Raw genomic sequence first — 22688 nt, 5'->3', positions numbered from 1 at the left:
TTAGATACTAACTCTCTGACCTCTGTTGTTTGTTTGTTTGTTTTTACCAAATTTATTGGATCTGTGGACTTTGCTTATGGTGTATTTAACCTTGTAAAAGTTTTTAATTTTTGGTTGCTCATATAATGTCTTTATTTTATTATTTCTGGGTTTCTGGTCTTGGTTATACTATGATTTGAAAAGAAGACATTAAAAGCGCATTATTTATTTCACAAAAATGTTTTGTTATACCTCTGCCTCCTTGCTTTATCCCTTCCTGGTAAAGTGGTATTTCAGAATACTTTCACTTCTCCTTTCCTTTCTTCTCTCCCACCCTTGAGATGTAATCGTTGGACCACTTTTACTTCTTCACTATCTCCCAGCACCCCACCTGCCCCTACTCTTAGGTAACTTTGTATTTTCAGATTGAAGTCCTTTCTTGTCTGTGTCACTGATTGCTATCTGTAAGTGTTGCAGATGAGAATTTCATTGCTAGGTAATTTATTTTTTTCTGTCTTGATGCTTAAAAGGTTTTTTCTTTATCTTCCAAGTTTAGGCACTTATCAGGATATGCTTAGGACTGTCTCTTTTCTCATCACTTCCTCCTGGGAATCAGTGAGCCCTTCTTATCTGCTGACACATCTTTCATCTTGTAGAACATTTTTTCTATCGTTTATTATTTCTCCTCCATCTATTTCTTTTTATCCTTCTTGAGCTTCTATTGTTCTCAAGTTAGGTTACCTAGATCCATCCTCTGACTCTCTTATCTTTTCCTTTGTGATTTCTACCTCTGTATTAATCTGTTTCTATTGCTTATAACAAAATACTTGGAACTGGGTAATTTGTAAGGAAAACAAAATTTATTGCTTACAGTTCCTGAGGCTGGGAAGTCCAAAGTCCAGGGAAAACATTTGAAGGCCTTCCCTGGTGGTGGCTTTCCTGGTGGTGAAGGCCTTCCCTGGTGGTGGCTTCAGTGACACAGGGTATCACGTTGCAAGATGGTGGAAGCAGAAAAAGAGAGAAAGACTCTCATTCTCCTTTTCAAGCCCTCAGAATCGTGTCCATGACCACCATTATTAATCCATCCACTACAGCATGGTCCTACAGTCCAATCAGCTCTTCAAGGCACCACCTTTTAATTACCATAATAAGATTTCCCACCCTCTGTGCTGTAATAATAGGGACCAAGTTTCCAATACCTGTAACTTTGGAAGTCACAATTTAAGCTTCAATGAATTTGGGGGGGAGAGACATTCAATCCACAGCATTCTACCGTGGCCCCCCAAAACTCATGTCCTTTTCCCATACAAATTCATTCATTTCATCCCCAACATCTTAACTTGTTCCAACTCAAAAGTCCAAAGTCTCAAGGTTCCATCTGTGAAATAAAAACAAGTTATCTACTACCAATATACATTGGTGGGACAAACATAGGGCACATTCCTGTTCAAAAAGAGAAATAGGCCAAAAGAAAAGTGTAACAGGTCCCAGACAAGTCTGAAACCCAGCAGGGTAGGCATTAAATCTCAAAGCTGGTGAATCATGTACCTTGACTACATGTTTGACATCCTCTGCACGCTGGTGTGGAGGTTGGGTCCCCAAGTCCTCAGGCAGCTCCGCTCTGATGACTTTCCTGGTCTTAGGCCAGACCTCAGCCCTTGCAGGCTGGCATTGCATGCTGGTGGCTCCACAATTCCTGGGTGTCCATGGTGGTCCCATTCTTGGGGCTCTACTAGGCATGGCACTGTTGGGGTTTCTCTGCTGCAACTCGGACTCCATGTTTCCGCTTGACATTGCTCTAGCGAAAGTTCTATGCGGTGACTCTGCCCATGACAGATCTCTTCCCGAGTCCCCAGGCTTTTCTGTACATCCTTTGAAGTTGGGGTGGAGGCACCTCCTTATATTTTTATTGTATATATGTCTTTCTCTCTCTCCCTCTTCCACACACCCCTCAAGGTGTTTTTCCCACTTGACCTTCTGTATTAGTCCATTTTCTGTTACTTGTAACAGAATACCTAAAACTGGGTATTTATAAAGAAATGAAATTTATTTCTTACAGTTTGGGAGGCTGGAAAATCCATGATCCAGGAGTGCATCTGGTGAGGGCCTTGTTCTGGGTGGGAATTGTCTGCAGGGTCCTGTGGTGATTCAGGCAATCACATGGCAGGGATGTCAAGAGCTCTTTAACGAGCTGACTTGCTCTTCCTTATAAAGCCAAAAGTGCCATTCCCATGACAAGCTGCTAAATCATAAACCCATTACTCCACGAATGGATTAATTCATTCACAAGGGCATAGTCCTCATGATCCAATCTCCTCTTAAAGGTTGGCCCCACCCTTCAACATCATCTGATTCCCCACCCTCTTAACACTGTTACAATGAGGAATCAAGCTTCAGTGAGTTTCAGTCCACAGCACCTTCCAACTAATTGTTGAAAACATAATCAAAATAGTGGAAATATGGTATATTTTACTGTGAAGAAAATGATTTTGGGAGAGCTGTGACTAGCTTCAATATAAGTAGTCCTTAGCATGATGTAGTATAGTTACATTTATGAAGATGTCATAAAGCTGGCTAGAGGAAAGTACAGTATAATTTACAATAATTCTCATTGATTCAAGATGTGTGCTTCAACTTTAGCGGAGCTATAGTATACCTTTTTACAACCTTTAGGAAAAACAAAGTATTTTTGGAAAAAAATAATATAGTTTCAAGAGGTTATAGAAGCTGTACTTAAATGTATGAGAAAGCATAATGTGCATATGTATATAAATTAGTTGCACTGGGCAGATAATGTCACTTCAGAGGACTCTAGTCAATAAATAATGTAAGATTATCTTTTAGCAATTAAGTTGTTTTGTACTACTGTGTATACAATTGAAAATATTACATTATGCCGCTCATGCTTCATAACTTCTTCATGTGTCATAAATATATTTCTTAAAGGAAGAATACATAACTGGTTAGCAAAATGTTTCTTGGTTAAAGTTCTTATAGGACTCTTAATTTTACTCAGATTGTTATAAAATGTTGGATCACTCAGTTCAAATGGCAGTTGTCAAATTGGACATGACTTGATGCTATTGCTTCTATATATGACATTGCTATTGAAGAAAATATATTTTCTCTACTTAAGAGATGATTTGCTTTTTCAAAAAAATCTTTCCTATATAATATTTTTTTAGTGCCCAAGGTTATTTCTTAGGTTGTCATTGTTTTCCTGTGCAGAAATTTTATTTGTAATAATACACAGAAAATATGTAATCATTAACAATCTAATTTTCAATAGAAAGAAAACCAATTTCTTTTGGAGAACCTAGAGTTTAAGAATTTTTCCTCAAGGCTGTTAGTTTGAACTGTCCTGATCTTTGTTAATGTTCTGGAATGTTCCCCAGGAAATGAATGTTCCATTGAACAGATGGAACATGTTCGGGGAATGCAGGAGAAATTAGCTCGCTTGAATTTGGAGCTCTATGGGGAGTTAGAGGAACTTCCTGAGGATAAGAGAAAAACAGCTAGTGACTCCAATTTGGATAGGCTCCTGTCCGATGTGAGTATAGTTCTTTCCCTTTGTTCTTTTATTGCAATAAAATTTACATAACAAAACAGGGTTTTTTAACCATTTTAAAGTATAAAATTCAGTGTTTTTTAAGTATGTTCACAGTGTTGTGAAAATATCACCACTATATAATTCCAGAACATTTTTTCACACCAAAGAGAAACCCTGTACCTCTCAATTCCTCTCTCTCCTCATCCCCTAACAACCCCTAGTCTACTTTATGCCTTTAGGTATTTGCCTATTCTGGACACTTCATATAAATGGGATCATACAACATGTGGCCTAAGTGGATTCTTTCAGTTAGTGTGGTGTTTTCAAGTTTCATCCATGTTGAACTTTTTTTTTTTAAAGAAATATATTACAAGGAAAGTATTACAATTAAATCTTAATGTTTATCTCAAAATGCCAGCAAATTTAAAAGCAAAATACTTGCTTCTATTACATATATAATACAACCTTAAGATATAGAAAATAGTAGTCAAAAGAACTTTTCCTGGCATAGTTAATAAATTCTGTGTTATTTACTATGGTGATGGTTACTTAATTTTAAATACAGAACTGCGTTTGATGTTTATGGTAATTTAGTACATTGCCATGTGTAGTAGTTTGCTGGGACTGCTATAACAAAGCACCAGACAGGGTAGCTTAAACAACAGAAATTCATTTTCTCACAATTCTGCAAGCTAAAGTTGAAGATCAAGGTTTTGGCAGGGTTGGTTTCTTCTGTGGCCTCTTTCCTTGATTTGTAGGTGGCCGTCTTCGTGTTCACATGGCTTTCTCCCTCTATGGCTGCCTATCCAATTTCTTCTTAAGGACACCACTCACAATAGATTAGGACCCACCCTAATGACCTCATTTTGACTTAATTACGTCTTTAAAGGACCTGTTTCCAAAAGCATTCACATTCTGAAATACTGGAGGTGAGGACCAAAACATGAATTTTGGTGGGTACACGATTCAGACCATAGTACCATGTACAATTGTTATACTGAGAAGTGTTAATTAAATTTGCCTCTTTAAGTCCTTTTTGGAATAAAAATAAATAAAAATTGAATTCAACACACTTTAGTTTTGGATTCCATTCACGAATGACAAAAAGGGTTAATTTCTGTTGCTTTTCTCTATCTTTTGAGTCAGTAAATGTGAGGGAAATTGTATGCCCATACTTTCAGATTTTCAAGCCTATTCCGTTTGTATTTCAAGTCTATTATGTTTAGTCTTACAAGTATTTCCTTTTACCAGTTCATGTCTTATGTTTTATTCTTCTTGACAAATAATAAGCTTAATTTGCTATACATTTAGAGTAACTGTGGTATGGTGAAAAGAAGACTAAATTTGAAATCAAAAAGCCTTTGGCCTTTGTTTAGTCTGGGGTTTGCATTTAAGCTACAGCTGTGTAACATTTAGCAATTTAGTTAACATTTCTGTAATTCAGATTTTTCCTTCCGTAAAATGGCGGAGCTTTTGTCTGTATGTTTGTACTCCCAGAAATTGTATGTTGAAATTGTAATTCTGAAGGTGATGGTAGTAGGAGATGGGGCCTTTTGGAGGTGATTAAGTCAAGAATGGGATAGTGCACTTATAAAAGAGACCTGAGGGAGACCCCTTACCCCTTCCACCATGTGAGGACACAGAGAGAAGGTGCCATCTATGAACCAGAAAGCAGGCCATCACCAGACACTGAGTCTGCTGATGTCTTAATCTTGTACTTCCTGGCCTCCAGAAGTGTGAGAAATAAATTTCTGTTGTCTGTAAGCCACCAGTTTATGGTAGTTTGCTGTAGCAGCCCAAACAGTTTGACAAGGGGTGATAAATTCTACCTCATACTAAAAACCAAATGACATGTGAAATCCTTTTGTAAACCATAAGGTTTTAAAGATTTTGATCACTTAAATGATAGTATTTTTCTTTTAAAAACTGTCGTTAGATATGATTGTAATTATGCACGGCTTTAGGAATACTTACAAAACCCCAGTTTTTATCATCTGGTTTCATTCTCTCATGTTCTTGTTTATACATGCTAATGCTACTTTATCATTATCTTGCAAAAAGGAATTTCCCAGCCTGGAAATATTTTGAAAGTTTTTTCTTTAATATTTTGCTTTTTCATTTAAAGAAAGCTTAAATGAAAAATTATTTTAAAATATATAGTTAACAATTATCTACTTATATTTATATTGTAAAAATTAAAATTAAATTTGTTTCTTTGTATTACAGTTAGAAGAATTGAATTCATCCATGTATCCTTTGCCTACTATCAATAGTGAAAAGTTTACAACTTATAATTTCTGATTAACAGTCCAAGTCAAGTTTTTAAAAGATGTGTTATTTACATATAGTGAACAAAGACACACAGTATTATTTACTGGGGCCCTCTCTTTTTTTCCCTTTGGTTTCCAAATGGAATTTTTTCATTGTTTTGTATGCTGAAATTTTGTTTGTTTCTGGTTTGTTTTGTTTTGCTTTGTATTGTTTTTGAATTTTTGAAACAAATTTAATTATTATTTTTTAATCATGAGAATTGAGGCTAGTTGCTGCATAAATAATTTTGAATCTTAGATTCTGAAGCTAAGTGGCAGTCAGATATCCAGAGATAATATACTATACTTAATTTTATATCATTATATAGAATATTTTGGATACATAGAATTAAAAACTAAACATCATTAAAATGCAACCTCCAGAGGATGTTTACGTAACTTGTGAAATGACATTTCCATAACTAAATGTACAGAGTGTATTATGGATAGTGTTAAGGAAATCACCAAGGCACATGTTGAATATTCAGATTTTGACATCTCGGTTTAGAACAATTATTTCAGGAACTTTTCAAAATGTATTTTTGAACTTAATGATTGGCACAACGGTCAGATACATAAGAACAATAAGAAATGATCCTGCCTATAAAATTATTTAATTTGAGAGGTATGACATTCCCTTTGAACCAGATAATGAGATGGAAAGGATACAGGTTGTAGAGTCTAGAGATTTGATTTTTGAAATTTGGTTCTATATTCTGATAATGTAAACTTGGGCAAATTGATATTTCAGAGTAGACTCTGTATTATAGGGTAATTGCTACATAAAATAATGTGTATGTGAAAATTCCCAAACTATATATAATACATATATAAATTACTATTATTGTTATAACATTATATACTGATATTAATTGCTGAATTATTGTGCCATAACAATTAAGAAATAGGGAGGTATATACAAATCCAGTAATAGCAGTTGACATCTAATCTTTATGAATATTTACTGTTTGCCAAGTATTGTATAAAGAGTTACATGCATTATCTCATTTGGTCCTACCCTTGGAAGTAGGTCGTGTTATTCTCCCCATTCTGCAGAGGAAGAAAATGGGGTTTTGAGAAGCCACATAAACTGTGGGGAGAGATTAATGTAAGATATTTTTGTTAAGAAAGACTTAAAGAAAGGGGTAAGATTTGAGTTAATTAAGGGGCTTTTCTTAGAAGTAGTTCCTGTTTCTTCTTTTCATTAAATTCCTTCTATGCTTATGACACTTAAGTATCTCCTATCCTCTTACCTAAGTTTTTGTTAAACATTTAGGCTTATTTGTTTCATCACTTATCTCAGTTCAACCTGTGGCGGAATTTTTCCACCACAAACAAGGCAACATTGTATAAAGCAAGAGTTTAGGATTTGGAATGCTTGGTTTTAAATCTTGGTAAGCAGCTGTGTAACCTTGAGCCAAATTTGGCAACCCTGGTTTCCTCATCTGTGATAAGTGTTCTCTCTGTTCTTAAACTTTCCCCTCCTAATTTCCCTCTGTCATCATTGCCTTTGTTATTTCAGTCTCCAGGAATATTTTAAAATCTCTTCTATGACTATGGCAGACATTTCTAATTAATCCTGGCGCTTTCTGCCATTGAGCCTGGACATGGACATGAAATCTATTTGCCATCTTTTAATTACCATTGTCAGGCATCCTCAGTTCTGCTTTCATTCTTCCTTCATTCTGTATGTGATAATCCAGGCCCTGACTCCATAACTTTTCAATTTCTGTGCCAACTCTAGAGCTGCATTGTTCAGTATGGTAGCCACTAGCCATATGGCTGTTGAGCACATGAAATGCGGCTATTCTGAATTGAAATGTGACACCTGATTTCAAAGACTTAGTATGAAAAAAAGAATGTAAAATACCTTAATTTTAGAATGATTACATGTTGAAGTGATTTTTAAAATATATTAGAGTAAATATATATATTATTAAAATTAGTTTTATCTCTTTTTCCTTTTTAATGTGGCCACCTGAAATTTAAAAATTATGTTAGTGGCTTGCATTATATTTCTCTTGGATAGTGTTGCTCTAGACTTTAGACATTGCTACTAGATTAATCTTCCTAAAACATTACTTTCTTCTTGCTATTTCTGTTTCTTACTAATTTTTTTTAACCATGTCAAACCTTTTAAAGTCTCTCAATAATTTGGTTGTAACCAAATTAGGTTTGACATGTTAGATTTTTCATTCCCATACAGCTGGTTTTCGGGATGCTGGAGAACACATCGTGTTCAGACTTGCTTTAATGCCTTTGATCAGGTTGGACTTACTACCTGGAGTCGCTCTGGCTCCCCCCTTCTCCTTACCAAATTACACCCAAGCTTACCACTTCCATAAAGCATTTTGTTTGTACCTCATGCTAGCAGTCTGCCTTATTTTATAATCTATTGATTTTTACATGTGTTAGAACTCAGCCTTCCAAATGGACTAGAATGTCTTTGATGGCTTTGCTCATGTCTGTACATTTTTACAATCTCTGCCATACATGTTTTGCTAGCATTTAGTTGCCCTCAATGTATGCATATCATTGTTTGAATTGGATCTTGAAAAATATGTAACAGGATAAATACAGGTGAAAGAAGACGGTGAAAGACAATGGAAGAGAATAATACATGCAGGAATTCTATACTATTTCTAATCTTCTTGAGGAATAATTAAGAGTATTATAGAAAAGATTTGAAAGCTGTGATAATTTTGTTTTATCGTTGAATTTTTACAAATTAATTATTTTCCCACAGATGATAAAGCAGTGTCTTCTCAAATGATTTTTTTAATCCAGTAAGTCTTTTCACATCTGCCTCTAGTCAGCTCCTTACCATGAAAATGATTCTTGCTGCATTAAAAATAATTCTGTGCTATGTTGGAACCTGGAGTAGTCTTAATTCAATGCCTTTTAAAAAGTCTTCACATTTCTAGACATAGAATAATTCACTACATTTAATACTTGTCTTACCACATCCAAGTGTCTCAATAGCAACACGGGAGCTGTATCCCCTTCAGCATATTTCTTTCTGTTTTTTTTTTTTAATACCTCTCTCTTAGCTCCTGAGTGTAATTTCCAGAAATTTAAATGTACTCGTTGTAGAATAAAAATCTTCTTAACTGATGAATTCAGACAAAAACTCCATTTGGCAGATGCACAGGATGTTCCAAATACCTCTACCAGCTAAAATGAAATGCAGTTTGCTTTCTTGTGATTTGAAGAGAAGCAGCGTTCTTTACTTTTCCAGCTGAATCCAGTAGCAGAATCATCTTCCACAATAAGAAATTAAAGCAGTTAAAGTACAAGTGCAATGATTGTTTTCACATACTTGCTTTTAGTAAATTTCACTCACTGTAATTCACCATAACTGGAGGCCTAGGCCTTGTTGAAGGCTTAATCAGGAAGTGTGATGCAGAGGTTGTGCTGCTATGCTTTATTTATATTGTTGCCTTATGGAGTTATACTTGAAATGTGTTGTGCTAAATGTTCTTGATAGGGCTGAAGGATTTAGCCTTCCTGAGCTCACCAAACTTATTCCAGTGTTGATCATGAGTTGATGATGCACAGGCTTCTTGTGGCAGCCCAGCTTCAGTTTACATTAGACAATCAGTACACACGCTGGTGTGTTTTCCAGTGGCAAGTGACAACAAAATGTTACATAAGTCTTCTTGAGATTTGCTATTTTTAATAAAGTGATTGTTTTAAATTGGTCTCTGTCATCTGTTTTGAAGAAACACATATTGTCTTCAATTGGGGGCTATGAGTACAAGGGTTCAATCCTCAAAAGTAAACTGTGTATAAAATTTAAGGTTCTGTAACTTTCTTTCAAATTCTGTACCTTGTGCACATTTAAATACTGATGTAATGAAAGAGCATGGGCTTTAAAGTTACCTGGACCATGATTTGAACCCCCATTCTGCCCCTTAGCTTTGTGTTCAGGTTCATTTACTCAGGTTGAGTTTAGTTTTTGTTTTTAATCTAGAAAGTAACGAGGCTGTGTGAGGTGTTAGTGAAAAAGCGTAATGTAAGGTCCTTAGCCTAATAGCAGACACCAGTAGTGTTCAGCAAGCGTTCAAAACCAGCTTTATTGAAAAAATAATGCACATGTCATAAATTTACCCTTTAAAAGCGTACAATTCAGTGGTTTTTAGTAGATTTGTAAAGTTGTGTAGCCATCAGCATGATCTAATTCTAGAACATTTTCTTCACCTCAAAAAGGATCCCATTAGCAGTTACTCCTCATCTCCCAAATCCCTCAGCCCTTGGCAACCACTAATCTTTCCTTATCTATGGATTTTCTCTTCTAGACATTTTATATAAATGGTGTTATACAATATAGGGTCTTTTGTGACTGGCTTCTTTTACTTAGCATAATGATTTCAAGGTTTCATGGTTCATCCATGTTGTAGCATGTATTAGCACTTCATTTTATGGCTGAATCATATTCCACTGTATGAATATACCACATTTTGTTTATCTGTACATAGCTCAATTACCTACCTTACAGAAGACGCACATGCTTTTGCCTCATTGTTTACAGACCATGGAAATAAATAAGCACTTAATTGGGGTTGGGGAGGGTGGGGATCCATTGAATATTATGAAAATAATCTTGATTTTAGTAATTTTTGTCATTCTGAATTCAAAGAATTTTGGTCAGTTTATCTCATTGGTCTTTTTAACTCCCCTTTTAAAAATTAAAAAGTCACCAGATCATTGTATACAACATTTGAAACTTTTTGTTTGGATTGAGGGAATAGGGATTTGATGGGGGAAAATAGCATTCTAGGGTCTGCCAGGGCAAAAAGGAAACTTTGTTCTTGCTGGATTGGTCCTGAGATGGAGTAGAGTAAAAGCTGCTTCCTGCGGGTTAGTGACAAGACAGAGCCACAGATTGACCTTGTCTGTTAACTTGGTTCATTTGCCCTTTGTGTCAAAGGACCCCAGGTGAATTCCAGGTAACCAAATTTTAGCTTATCTGATTTGTATCCTTTAACACTCCTTAAACATACCAGTACATTAAAGGCCACAGGGAAAAAAAATGAGGTGCCTGGATTAGAATAAAACTTGATTAGAATAAAATGTTTATTTATATAGATGTTGCATATCCATTGTAGAAAATTTTGAATTACAGGTAATTCTTAAAAATCCTACTACTAGAGCAAATCGTTAAAGCTATTTATGTGTGTACTTCTAGACTTCTTAAATACATTTATTTACAAAAAAAAAAAAAAAAACCAACATAGTATTAATATGGTTTTCTAAAGCTTTTCCTACCTAGAATATGGTGAATATCTTTCCATGGCAGCAGTAACTATTACATACAAAAGAAAAATATCTTTCCATGGCAGTAACTATTACATACGAAAGAAACTAAACGGCTTCTCTATATATACCTAAAGGTATTTTGACCAGATTTTTGACCAGTTACGGAGGATTTTTGTTTTGTTTTTGTGTTTTGTTTTCTTAATTCCTGTATAACGCTAAACTTGGCAATAATAAGTATTAAAATTTTATGAGGATTTGCTGAAATGACCATGATAGAGAATAGGAAACTCCAGCTTTCCCACACCTGGCCTTCAAATCGCTGGCTTTACTTGAGACCAGGCAAACATCAGCTTCCGTGTCCCCTGTCCGAGTCTCTTCCTGGGGTCCCGCAGCCTTGCGGCTGGTACCTCTGCCCGCCGGGCGCCTTACGGGGCCTCGGGACGTGCGGTGACCCACCTCTAGTTCTGTTTTCACAGTGGTAAACAAACAAAATACTTTGACCAGTGTTTTTAAATCATTTTAGTGACAAGTTCAACCAATAAAAATGTTAACCTTTTTCTCAAGCTAATACTAATAATCAATGTATAAATCTCCTTTAAATGAAAATCTTTCAAAATAATAAACAAGTCATTAATTTGATTACTTTTCCTATATTTAAAAAAAATTTATGTCTGACATAGGAAACAATTTAATTTGGATTGATGCATTTGAGGGTATTTTATGTTAAACATCACTACCTGTTGAAACCATCTTTAACATTGGATTTGTTTTTGGTTTGCAGTATTTCCTCTCCTGCGGCTTTCTCCTACCCCAGCAGGGCGCGCGGCGTGGGCGGTCGCCGAGCCCGGCTTCTGGGCACCGCAGCCGGGGAAGGCCAAGGTCGGCCGCGGGACGCAGCGGGGCGGGCGGCAGAGCCGTGTTGTCCCGTCTCTATAGAGATGGGGCTGTCCCTGCCACACCCCTCGACCCGGGCTGCGGGCTGGAGAGCTCGCGACAGCTCTTCGCTGCGGTCCCGAGAGGAGACGGCCGCCACCGTGCCGGGCCTCTTGGCCACTTCCCGGAGGTAAAGCGCTTGGCGTCTTGGGCGCGCATCCTTTGCGTGGGGCGCCCAGGGCACGGCTCCTGGGCCAGCTTAGGTCCCCGGCAGCCTCGGCAGCCAAGACCCTAAGCAGCGCTGAGGCAGGACGTTGGGCCCTTCCTCCGTGACCTTGGAGTCCCTTAGCAGCCTCGGGGGAGAAACAAATACGACCCACGCTGTCGTCAGGTTTGAGTTGGGCTCTGGCAAGTAAACGACCTCCTGCAGAGCATTTCAGCGGAGTAGAAACGAAGTTCCTGAGCTCTTTGGAAAACTCTGATTTTCACAGGACTCTAAACTGGCTCAAGTCCCCCCTCCTGTCAGTTCTCAGTCTCCTACTGTAGGGTCCAAAAATTTGGGGGTGGGGGGGTGGGAGAGAAAGAGAAATACAGAGAATCTACTGTGAATACAGTTCGTGGTTATGACCGTAGCTGTTAAGAGTAAATATGCTAAGATGTGGTGAATAGGACGTGTAATTAAGACAGTAGTGCTTCTAAATATTTATCTTTTTTAAAGTACTGATGCTGTGCTTATTAATAAACCTTCCCATAGTTATCAGAACAGAGTATCCTGACATCATCTGTATTAAAGTTCAGTGCAGCCCATGTGTTGTATTCAAGCCCATAACAGTCTGTTCCGCAAGAACTTGACGTTTGTGCTCCTGGAGAACGTCAAAATCATCTTCTAGTAAAAACAATGATTTCAGTGGGAAAAAGTAGTGGTAGGGGGCGTGAAAGTTTTACAGCAGCAATAACACTGCTTTTCCTGAATGAATGTAAATAGTGCAGTTGCTTCTTGTTTGTTATAGCTTTAATTTTTTGTTATAGCTTTAATTTTATAGCTTTGTACATAAATCGGTGAGTACGTCCAGCATTTGAAAATACCAGCAGAAGTGTGGTATTTCCGTCACCGCCTGTGCTATCAGTAGCATAGATTTCCTTAAAACATGCTATTACTTTCATTATCCACAGCTTATTTGCATATTTAATAAAAATTACATACCAACTTATGTCCAAAATGAATCATGTTTTACATGCCCTGCATGTAGGACATTTAACTTAACTGAAATTGTCTTTCATTTCTGTTTTTTTCACCAATCACCCTTTTATTTTACTCTAGTTCTTCTCTGCAATCTTTAGAACCAGACAACCTCTTGGGAGACATATTTAAGGAATTAAATTTTAGATAATAAAATACACAACATGCAAAATTGCAGAATTGCAGAAGTACTCAAATGTAGGTACCTCTGTGTCAAGGAAGAATGTTTTCTTTTTAATTTTCTAAGCCACCTTGTTTACAAGAGCAGAGCAGGACCAGACTAACCAGCTGTACTGCACATCACCTGTGGGAACATAGTTAAGTGACAACATGCTATTCAATTTTCCCAGTGATAGGGCCGGCCTATGGCTCACTTGGGAGAACATGGTGCTGACAACACCAAGTCAAGGGTTAAGATCCCCTTACTGGTCATCTTTAAAAAAAAAAAAAAAAATCCCAGTGATGATTTAGCTCTCTGTATGGACTGGCAGTTGCCCAGCCATCTCATCACTTTGATTGTTCCTAGGGAAATACTGGGGGTGGGGACTGGTGGGGGGGGTTGGTTTTTTTCTCTCTATACAAACTCACTCAACACAACAAACACTTCACTTCTGGTCGCCAAATGTGTGAGGATTTCCCCCAAACAACTACTTCTCCAGTGGTCACCAACTCAGTATCTTATAATTTAACTCAATTCTGATCATTTCTACCTGGAGTTAGTGTCAGATCCCACAGGTTAAGGTCTCAGTCCCACAAGACTGCCCCCTGCTGCCCACTTCAGATGCCAATCTCAAGCCCCTGGTTGTTTTTCCTGTGCTTTTTTTTTTTTTTTTTTTTTTGTCTTTTTGTCTTTTTCCGTGTCTGGCAACAGATCGCAACCCTCAGTGTTGCCCCCGTACCGGACTGGGGACCGGCAACGGGATTGCAACCCTCGGTGTTGCTCCCGCGCCTCGCTCAGCCAGTGAGCAGGAACTGGTCTGTATGTGGGATCCGAACCCTCAGGCGGGAGTGCCGCCGCGCTTCCCAAGCGGTGCACTTATCCAGTGTGCCACCGGGCAGGCCTTCCTGTGCTTTTGACTGACTATAAATGCAGTTCCTACAACCCTCTGCATGGGTTTGATTAATTTGCTAGAGTGGCTCACAGAACTCAGAGAAACGCTTCATTTACATTTACCCATTTATTATAAAGGAAATTACAAAGCACACAGATGAATAGCCAGAGGGAAGAGATGTATACGGAAAGTTATGGTGGAAAGGGGCACGGAGCTTCCATGCCCCCTCCAGGTGCACCGCCCTCTGGGCATCCTCACATTTTCAGCTATCTGAAAGCCTCCAAACCCTGTGCTTTTGGGTTTTATGGAGGCTTCATTATGAAGGCATGATTGATTACATTATTGGCCACTGGTGACCAACTCAACCTTTACCCTTTCTCCCCCCTCTGGAGGTCAGTTCTGAACCTGAAAGTTCAAACCCTTTAATCACATGGTTGGTTTTCCTGGCAACCAACTCCTATAATGAGGCTATCCAGGAGTCCACCGAGAGTCACCTCATTGGAACAAAAAATGATCCTATCACCCAGGAAATTCCAAGGGATTTTGGAACTGTGTGTCTGGAACTGGGGTCAGAGACCAAATATTAGAACAAAAGATTCTCATGGCATTCCTATCTACAAGGGTTTTAGGAGCTCTATGTCAGGAACCAGCCACAGAGACATACATACATACATACATATATATATATATATATGTGTATATATATATATATATATATACACATATATATATGTGTGTGTGTGTATATATATATGTGTGTGTGTATATATATATATATATATATATATATTTCTTATATTTCACAATATAACAGGTTGTCACACAATAGCGCCCCTCCCTTTTTTCTTTTGTAAGTATAGAAGTGCTAGTGTTAATTGCCAAGTTCCTCATCAGTTGTAAAGAATAGCCACAAAATAGAAATGGTATTTCCAAATAAATCTGCAGCAGTCTTATATACAACTCAAGTTACACTCACACTTTTGGAAAAATACAGTATATATTTATACTTGATAGCCAATTACTACCTATGTGACCTTGGATGATTTTCTTCTCTTCTGTAATCTAACTCCCAGGGTGAATTCGAGGATTCACTGAGCTGGTGTATGGGGAAGAGATTTACCAGCACAGAGCCAGTCAGAGTAGCCACTTAAAAATTAAGATGTTGAATACAACATTTATTACACATCCCCTCCCCATTTTGATTTTGTCACTTAGTATGTTTGTTGGATCCAGTTACAAATGAGAAGAGCCACTGATGGGGGTCTCCTACTTTATTCCCTTCTTGCAACAAACTTTAGAAATATTTAGAGCTCTTGTTTTACAGAGTAAGATAACAAAGAGGCCTCCAGCCTGCATCATCCACACTGGAATTTCAGTTCAAAGTTGAGAACTGGGTTGTAGGTGTGACAGACAGCTAGGACCTTTACTTTTTTAGTAGTGACATGATAATTTGTAGGAGAACAAGATAATTTCTAAATGATCAAGGAAGAACTTGGTAGTACAGTATTTTGGCTTTTGGAGAAAGACCACATAGAAAAGATGAAAAATGGATGAGAATTTGGTTTTATACACTTAGGTTTTCAGTCTGTCTTGGTATTAGAAGATATTGGTGACTGTCATATTGTAGCCATAATTCCCAGTAAGTATTCTTGCCCCACAGTGAATTCTCATCTCAAATGAGTACCTTAAAATACCCTCTTTTTCTAATTTGAGGATATCACAAAAAAATAATCTGTCAGATCTACATAGTAATCCCATTCTAAGCTTATTTTTCCATATAATTCATTTAACAGAATGATGGAAATTACTAATAAGAGGATCACACAAACTGATAAATTGTCACAGTTGTGACACAGTTGTCAAATTTTAATAATCAGTGAAGGATTTGGCTTTTTCTTACTAGTAACTTACTTTTCAGCTTTTGAATTTGGAATATTGGTAGATGTGAACAATTATTCACTTACTTATTCAGCAAATACTTACCAAGTGCCTACTCGATGGCAAGCACTATGTAGTGGGCAGCTTTTAAAACGGCTCCCGATGACCCTGGCCTTCTGGTACTCATGCCCTTGTGAATCTGCTCCCCTCAAATATGGGCTGGACTTGCTTCTAATGTGGAGGTTGGCAAACTTTGTCTGTAAAGGTCCAGGTAGTAAATAGTTTTGGCTTTGTGGGCCATATGGTCTTTCTCCCCATTACTCAATTTTGTTGTTGTAGTAAAAATGCAACCATAGACAATACATAAATAAATGGGATTGGCTGTGTTCCATTAGAACTTAATTTATGAAAACAGGTGGTGGATCAGATGTGGCCTGCTGACCATGTTTGCTGACCCCTGTTCTGACTAATCAAAAAGTGATAATATGTTACCTGGGACAGTATGCTATGCAATGCTTGCTTGCTCCCTTGGTGGAAGTGAGCTGCCATGTTAGGACCTATGCTGTGGAGAGGCCCACATGGAAGGGGAACCTCCGACCAACAACAAGCAAGGAACCAAGGCCCTGGTTCCAACAGTCTGGGGGAACTGGACCCTATCAACAACCACACAGGTGAGCTTGGAAGTGAATCCTTTCCCAGTCCAGCACTGGGATGAGTACAGCCCCAGCTGACACTTGGATTGTGAGCGGCCCTGAGCTGGAAGACCCAGCTAAGCTGTGCCTAGACTCCTGACTCACAGAAATTGTGAGATAACAAATGTTTGTTATAAACAGTATTAGATAAACACCATGATAACCACATTAGACAACAATGTGCACTATGACAGGCTCCTTGTGACAATGAACAAGGGAAGGTGTTGCATGCTGTTTACTCCTCCTGGAGATTCACTGTGAGCACTAACATACTAACACTGCCAAAGCATCCTGCAAAACGGAAACATGTTTATTTCTGTCAGTCAATCATTTCCCCAATCATATTTAATCACAGGTTCCATTTTCTGGGGAAATACATATTAGTATCCTATGGAACTACTATTTGGAGAAATATAAAATGCTGGAATAAGAGCAAAAGCCATTTCATTAAAGAAATATAATTTATAGCCAGGCTGCCATTTCTCCCTGGGTTCAATAGCTAGTCAGCAAAATTATCTTTTTTTTTGTTGTTGTTGGCTGGTTAGTGAGAGGATTGAAACCCTTGACCTTGGTGTTATCAGCACCACGCTCTACCGAGTGAGCTAACAGGCCAGCCAAAATTATCTTAGATAATGAAAATAATCCTGTGGGAATTTACATATACATGTATATTACTATGTGCACACACATATAATATAGTATGCTCGCATATTTAAGTCTGCCAGCAGAGACAGCAATTCTTTTTGTAACGTTGAGCTCATTATGTAACTCAGTAATCCCTTAACACAGAGGAAAATAACAATTTTGAGAACTTGCTAAATAACAATCCTGTATGTTGGCTCTTGGAGGGATTTCGCATAACAACAGCTGGGCATCTTATGAAACTAAGGATTTGTTCCGATTTAATGTTGATTCAGAAGGAGGTATTTAACTTTCCACATTGCCATGAGGTTTTTATCTGAACAACACATTATTATACTATAGTTTGCCAAGACACATCACTGCTTTGCTTTCCACATGAGGAAACTGAGGCTCAGATCCTAAATTCCTTGTAAAGCTTCAATTTTGGGGAGTCAGAGCAGGGATCCGAATCTGGTGCTATGTCATGCTGCCCTTCTGCAACATTGCTAAAATTGTTCCTAGTATGGTACATGCCTTTCCAATATATTCACTTTAAAAATGTGCTTCTATGTCATTAAAGTGTAATAAGAGAATAGAGGCACTGCAAATGTTTGTCTTATTCTGAAATTCTTCTCTTTAATAAAGTTTCTTCAGCTAGTCTAAGCCACGTTGTACTCTCTCTTCTTGGAATTTATAGCAGCAGAGGGTTGCTTAGAAACTCAAATGTTTCTGATGCCTGAATCCCAGCTAGAATATCACTGACAAGTGGTTGTCCAACTTGAGTTTTACCATCTCGAGTAATGGACATAATCTCCTGAGACAGCTAGATCTGCTACAGTAATTTCTTCCCACTTAAATTGAGCCAAAATCTTCCTCTCTGATGTCATCCATTGTTCTTAATTTTGTCTTCTGGGTATTCACAAACCATGTGTAATTGATTACGTATATATATGAAAAGCCTAGATAGTTGTGTGTGTGTGTGTATAGCGTGAAAAAGTTTTCTCTTTAAAAAAAAAAAAATCTGTTTTCTATAAATGGAAAAAATCCATCTTTTCCCCTTTGACTTGTCATCTGACAAGTGCCCATGTACACCTGGGTCTATTTTAGAGTTTCTCTTCTGTTCCACTGGTTTAGTTGTCTGTCCCCAAAGTAATACCACATCTTCTTACTACAACTTTATAGTAAGACTTGATGTCTAGAAATATGTCTCCCTCCCATGTTCTTCCAGACTGCTATGGGTTAAATGTGTCCCCCAAAAGTTCATGTATTGGAAACTTGATGCCCATTTTAACAGTGTTAAAAGGGTAGGAAATCTGATTATGGTATTTGAAAGCTGGGGCCTTTAAGAGGTGCTTAGATTGTGAGGACTGTACCATTGTGAATGGATTGACCGGTTTGTTGAGTAACGGGCATGGTTCTGATGGCTTTAAAAGGAGAGCAAGTGAGGAGGTTAGCTCTCTTGCTCAGCCCATTTCTCTCACCATGTGATACCCTGAGTTGTGGTAGACAGTCCCCACCAGGAATAAGGCCTTTGCCAGATGTGTTCCCTGGACCTTGGACTTCCCAGACTCCAAAACTGTAAGAAATAAATTTCATTTCTTTACAAATTACCCAATTTCAGGTATTCTATTATAAGCAACAGAAATGGACTAATACAGACTGTCTTGATTGTTTTGGGCCCTTTAAACTTTCATAAGTTTTTAGGTTCCACACACCCACACTCCACAATATCTTTTGAAAAAAAAATTTTTTTTTGTCTTTTTCATGACTGGTAAGGGGATCGCAACCCTTGGTGTGGTGTCACCCGCACTGCGCTCAGCCAGTGAGCGCACCGGCCATTCCTATATAGGATCCGAACCCGCGGTGGGAGCATCGCTGCGCTCCCAGTGCTGCACTCTCCCGAGCGTGCCACAGGGCCGGCCCTGAAATTTTTAATTAAGATTGAAACTGTAGATCAATTTGAAAGAACCCATGAAGAAGACATATCTCTCCATTTATTTGGGTCCTTAAAAATGTTTTAAAATAAAGTTTTATAATTTTCCTCATAAAGTTTGTACTCTTATTTTTTCCTAGGTGCTTAATAGTGTTTGATGTTATCATAAATAAAGGTTTACAAACTTCTTGATCAAAATAGAGGGTATATAAAAATAGACAAATTATGAATGTAGAAGCTCCATTAATTATGAAGTGGACTCACATGGTCTCCCACCTCCAAATCGATACCAACACTCACAATCTCCTCTTGTGGCCCCATCCTCTTTCTTCCTCAAAGGTAACCTCTATCTTGACTCTTATCAGTGTAGAACTTTGTATACATGAAACCATATAAACTGTATTATTTTGTTTCCAGCTTTTTTACTGTGTTGTGTCTGTGATTCATCCATATTGTTGTGTGTAGCAATATAATATTAATTTCATGATGTATAGCATTCTAGCATATGAATACCTGACAGTGTATTTATCTCTTTGACTGTTGATGGATGCTTGGGTTGTTTCCAGTTCAAAGCTATCCAATGCAGCTGTGAATGTTCCTGTTGATATATTTTAGTCCACGAGTATATTTTTTTCTGTTGTTTTGAGTGTATGCGTATGTTCAACTTCAGGAAATAATGCCGAACAGTTTTTTCAAAGTACATATACCAATTTACACTTTCACCAGCTATATGTGAGAGTTCTGGATGCTCGCCAACACGCGGCCTTGTCAGTCTGTTCTGGATAACAAACAATCCCAACATTTAGCAGCTTGATGCAGGAATCATTTATTATTTTTCATAGTTCTATGGCTAGTCTTGGCTGGGCAGTTCTTCTGCTTTGCATGTTGTAGGCTGGAGTAATTCATGTGGTTTTGTTCACTTGGGAGCTTGGTTGGAACTGCCATATCCAAGATGACTTCATTCATACATCTGGTGCTTTGGCTGGGGTGGCTGAAACAGCTGGGAACTGGCCCAACCTCTATCTGTCCACATGGTCTCTCAGTTTTCTATCCCAAGCTTATTTACATAGCAGCTGGATCCCAAGAGTGCAAACATAGAAGCCACAAGTCTTGTATTCCCAGAAGTCACACATCATTACTTTCACAACATCCTACTGGTTAAAACAAGTCAGTGCTAGTGCAGATTCAAGGGGAGAGAGTATAGACTTCACCTCTTGATGGGAGAACTGGTATGCATGTGCAGGGATTGGAGCAATTGTTGCTGGCCATATATACCAACAATATACCACATTCCTCCCTCTGGCCACAATATTTACATGCTTTTAGCATGCAGTATACATTTACTTCACCCTGAGACTCCCAAAGTCCCATCCAATTATGGTATCAGGTTTGAAGTCCAGTCTCTTGAGTTTACGTCAGGTCTAGCTACAAATGAATTTCCTTGTTTGTATCTCCTCTTGATCTGGAGACCTGTGAACTTAAAAGGCAAGTTGTCTGTCTCTCTAGACACCAAACTACAGTGGTAAAACACAAAAAGAATAACTAATTTTCTGTTTATGAGACAATAGGCACGTGGCAACTGCTGGTACATAGCAATTCTGAAATTCAACCAGTTCAGTTTCTCTCACTCTGGGGGCAGGAAATGGTCCTCAATTATTGTCCAGTTCTTTTCCTTGGGAGTGGTCCTAAAATTCATTGTCCTCAGCTTCTCTTGGTTCTGCTCTCCTGACTCTTGGCTCTTTCCTCAGAGTCACCCATCCTTTCCCATAAGAAATGATCAGTGTTTGCAGTTGCCTAACTTTTCCAGCCTGCTGCCTTCCCATAAAAAAAGTTGGAAGTTCAGTGACTTTTTATCTCAAACTTTCTTGGTCTCTTTTATTTTAATCTGTGTATTAGTCTGTTCTGTGTTATAACAGAAATATCTGAAACTGGGTAATTTGTAAAGAAACAATATTTATTGCTTACAGTTTTGGAGGACAGGGAGTCCAAAGTCCAGGGAGTACATTTGGTGAGGGCCTTGGTGGTGGCTCTCCAGTGATGCAGGGCATCACCTGGTAAGAATGGCAGAAGCAAGGAGAGAGACTAACCTCAGTTGCTCTCCTTTTAAAGCCATCAGAACCAGGCAGATTACTCCACGAATGGATCAATCCATTCAAAAGAGTACAGTCCTCACAATTTAATTACTTCTTTAAAACCCCACCTTTCAATTACCATAATAGTATCTCCTACCCTCTTAACACTGACATGGTGGGGATTAGGTTTCCAACATGAGCTTTGAGGGGACAAACATATCCAAACTATGTCAACCCGGTCATGCTTTCACCAGAATAACCCTCTTGGCAATTTTGCGGGCTTTATATATATATAGAATTGTAATCCATTCTATTAGACAAAAGCTATATCCACAAATCTTTTTGAGATAGTCCCTTCTCTACTTTAGGCTGTAAATCAAGGACAAAGACTTTAAGATTCTTAAAACTCCTCTATTTTCTAAATGAGAGGGTCTATGAAGCATCACCTTAAATTTTTCAGTGACCTTGCCAAAAAGTCTTTCAGGCATATCCTTGATTTGATCTTTGCCCTGAGGCCATTCATTGCTTTGAGACTCATTTGCCTGCTGGAGATACTGTACTAGTATTCTTTATTTTCGCTAATTTTTTCCCCAAACTAAACAGACCTTTCAGGTTAGTTCATGTCTCTCTTTCTAGACTTTATCATGTGCACTAAAGAAGCCAATCAGCACTTTCTGTATCCTGCTTGGAATCAGTTTGGTCACGTCTGTTTGTTCATCGGTACATTTTCTATCATCTGCAGTAATGCCGGCAACGGTGTTACTAAATTTTCTGCTGTTGCATAATACCACACACCTTTCTTCTAGCCTTTCTTGGCAACTTAACTACTCTTCTAGACGACACTAAACAGTCTTATCACCACCCTTTCAATTTCCACTTGCTGCTCAGTCCTGACGTCAATGCCATATGTTTTAAGCCATGTTATGGCAATAATCTACTTCCAGGAACCAATTTTTTTGTTACCACTAAATAATGAACCCCCAAATTTAGTGGCTTAAAACAATAGTCATTTGTTATTTCTCAAGATTCTGAGGGTCATCTGGGCCCAAATGGGCAATTGTTCTACTCCACGTATTGCTGACTGGAGTCATCCTTTTCTCACTGCTCTGCAGTGCCACACTGGTCCTAAATCAAGTGTCCTTATATATGTGGGTCTGTTTTTGGACTCATTGATCTGTTCCATTGGTTTATTTGTCTGTTACTTTTTTTTTTTTTTTTTTTTCCTTTTTT

General features: G+C 38.0%; 2 protein-coding genes across 7 annotated transcripts in view; both read left to right on the top strand.

The window, feature by feature from the left end:
* The window catches only part of CCDC28A (coiled-coil domain containing 28A), a 50227-nt gene extending 40690 nt beyond the window's left edge, over positions 1-9537 (top strand). The window contains 3 exon segments of the mRNA XM_008565595.1: positions 3375-3529; positions 5756-5778; positions 8962-9537. Coding sequence (XP_008563817.1) covers positions 3375-3529; positions 5756-5778; positions 8962-9016 — 233 coding nt within the window. The 3' untranslated portion in view covers positions 9017-9537.
* ECT2L (epithelial cell transforming 2 like) overlaps positions 1-22688 on the top strand; it is a 102776-nt gene that overhangs the window by 2166 nt on the left and 77922 nt on the right. The window lies entirely within an intron of this gene.

This window comes from Galeopterus variegatus, unplaced genomic scaffold (assembly GCF_000696425.1).
Source record: "Galeopterus variegatus unplaced genomic scaffold, G_variegatus-3.0.2 Scaffold200, whole genome shotgun sequence".
NCBI classification, from domain to species: Eukaryota; Metazoa; Chordata; class Mammalia; order Dermoptera; family Cynocephalidae; genus Galeopterus; species Galeopterus variegatus.
This window is presented reverse-complemented; position numbering and strand designations above follow the sequence as displayed.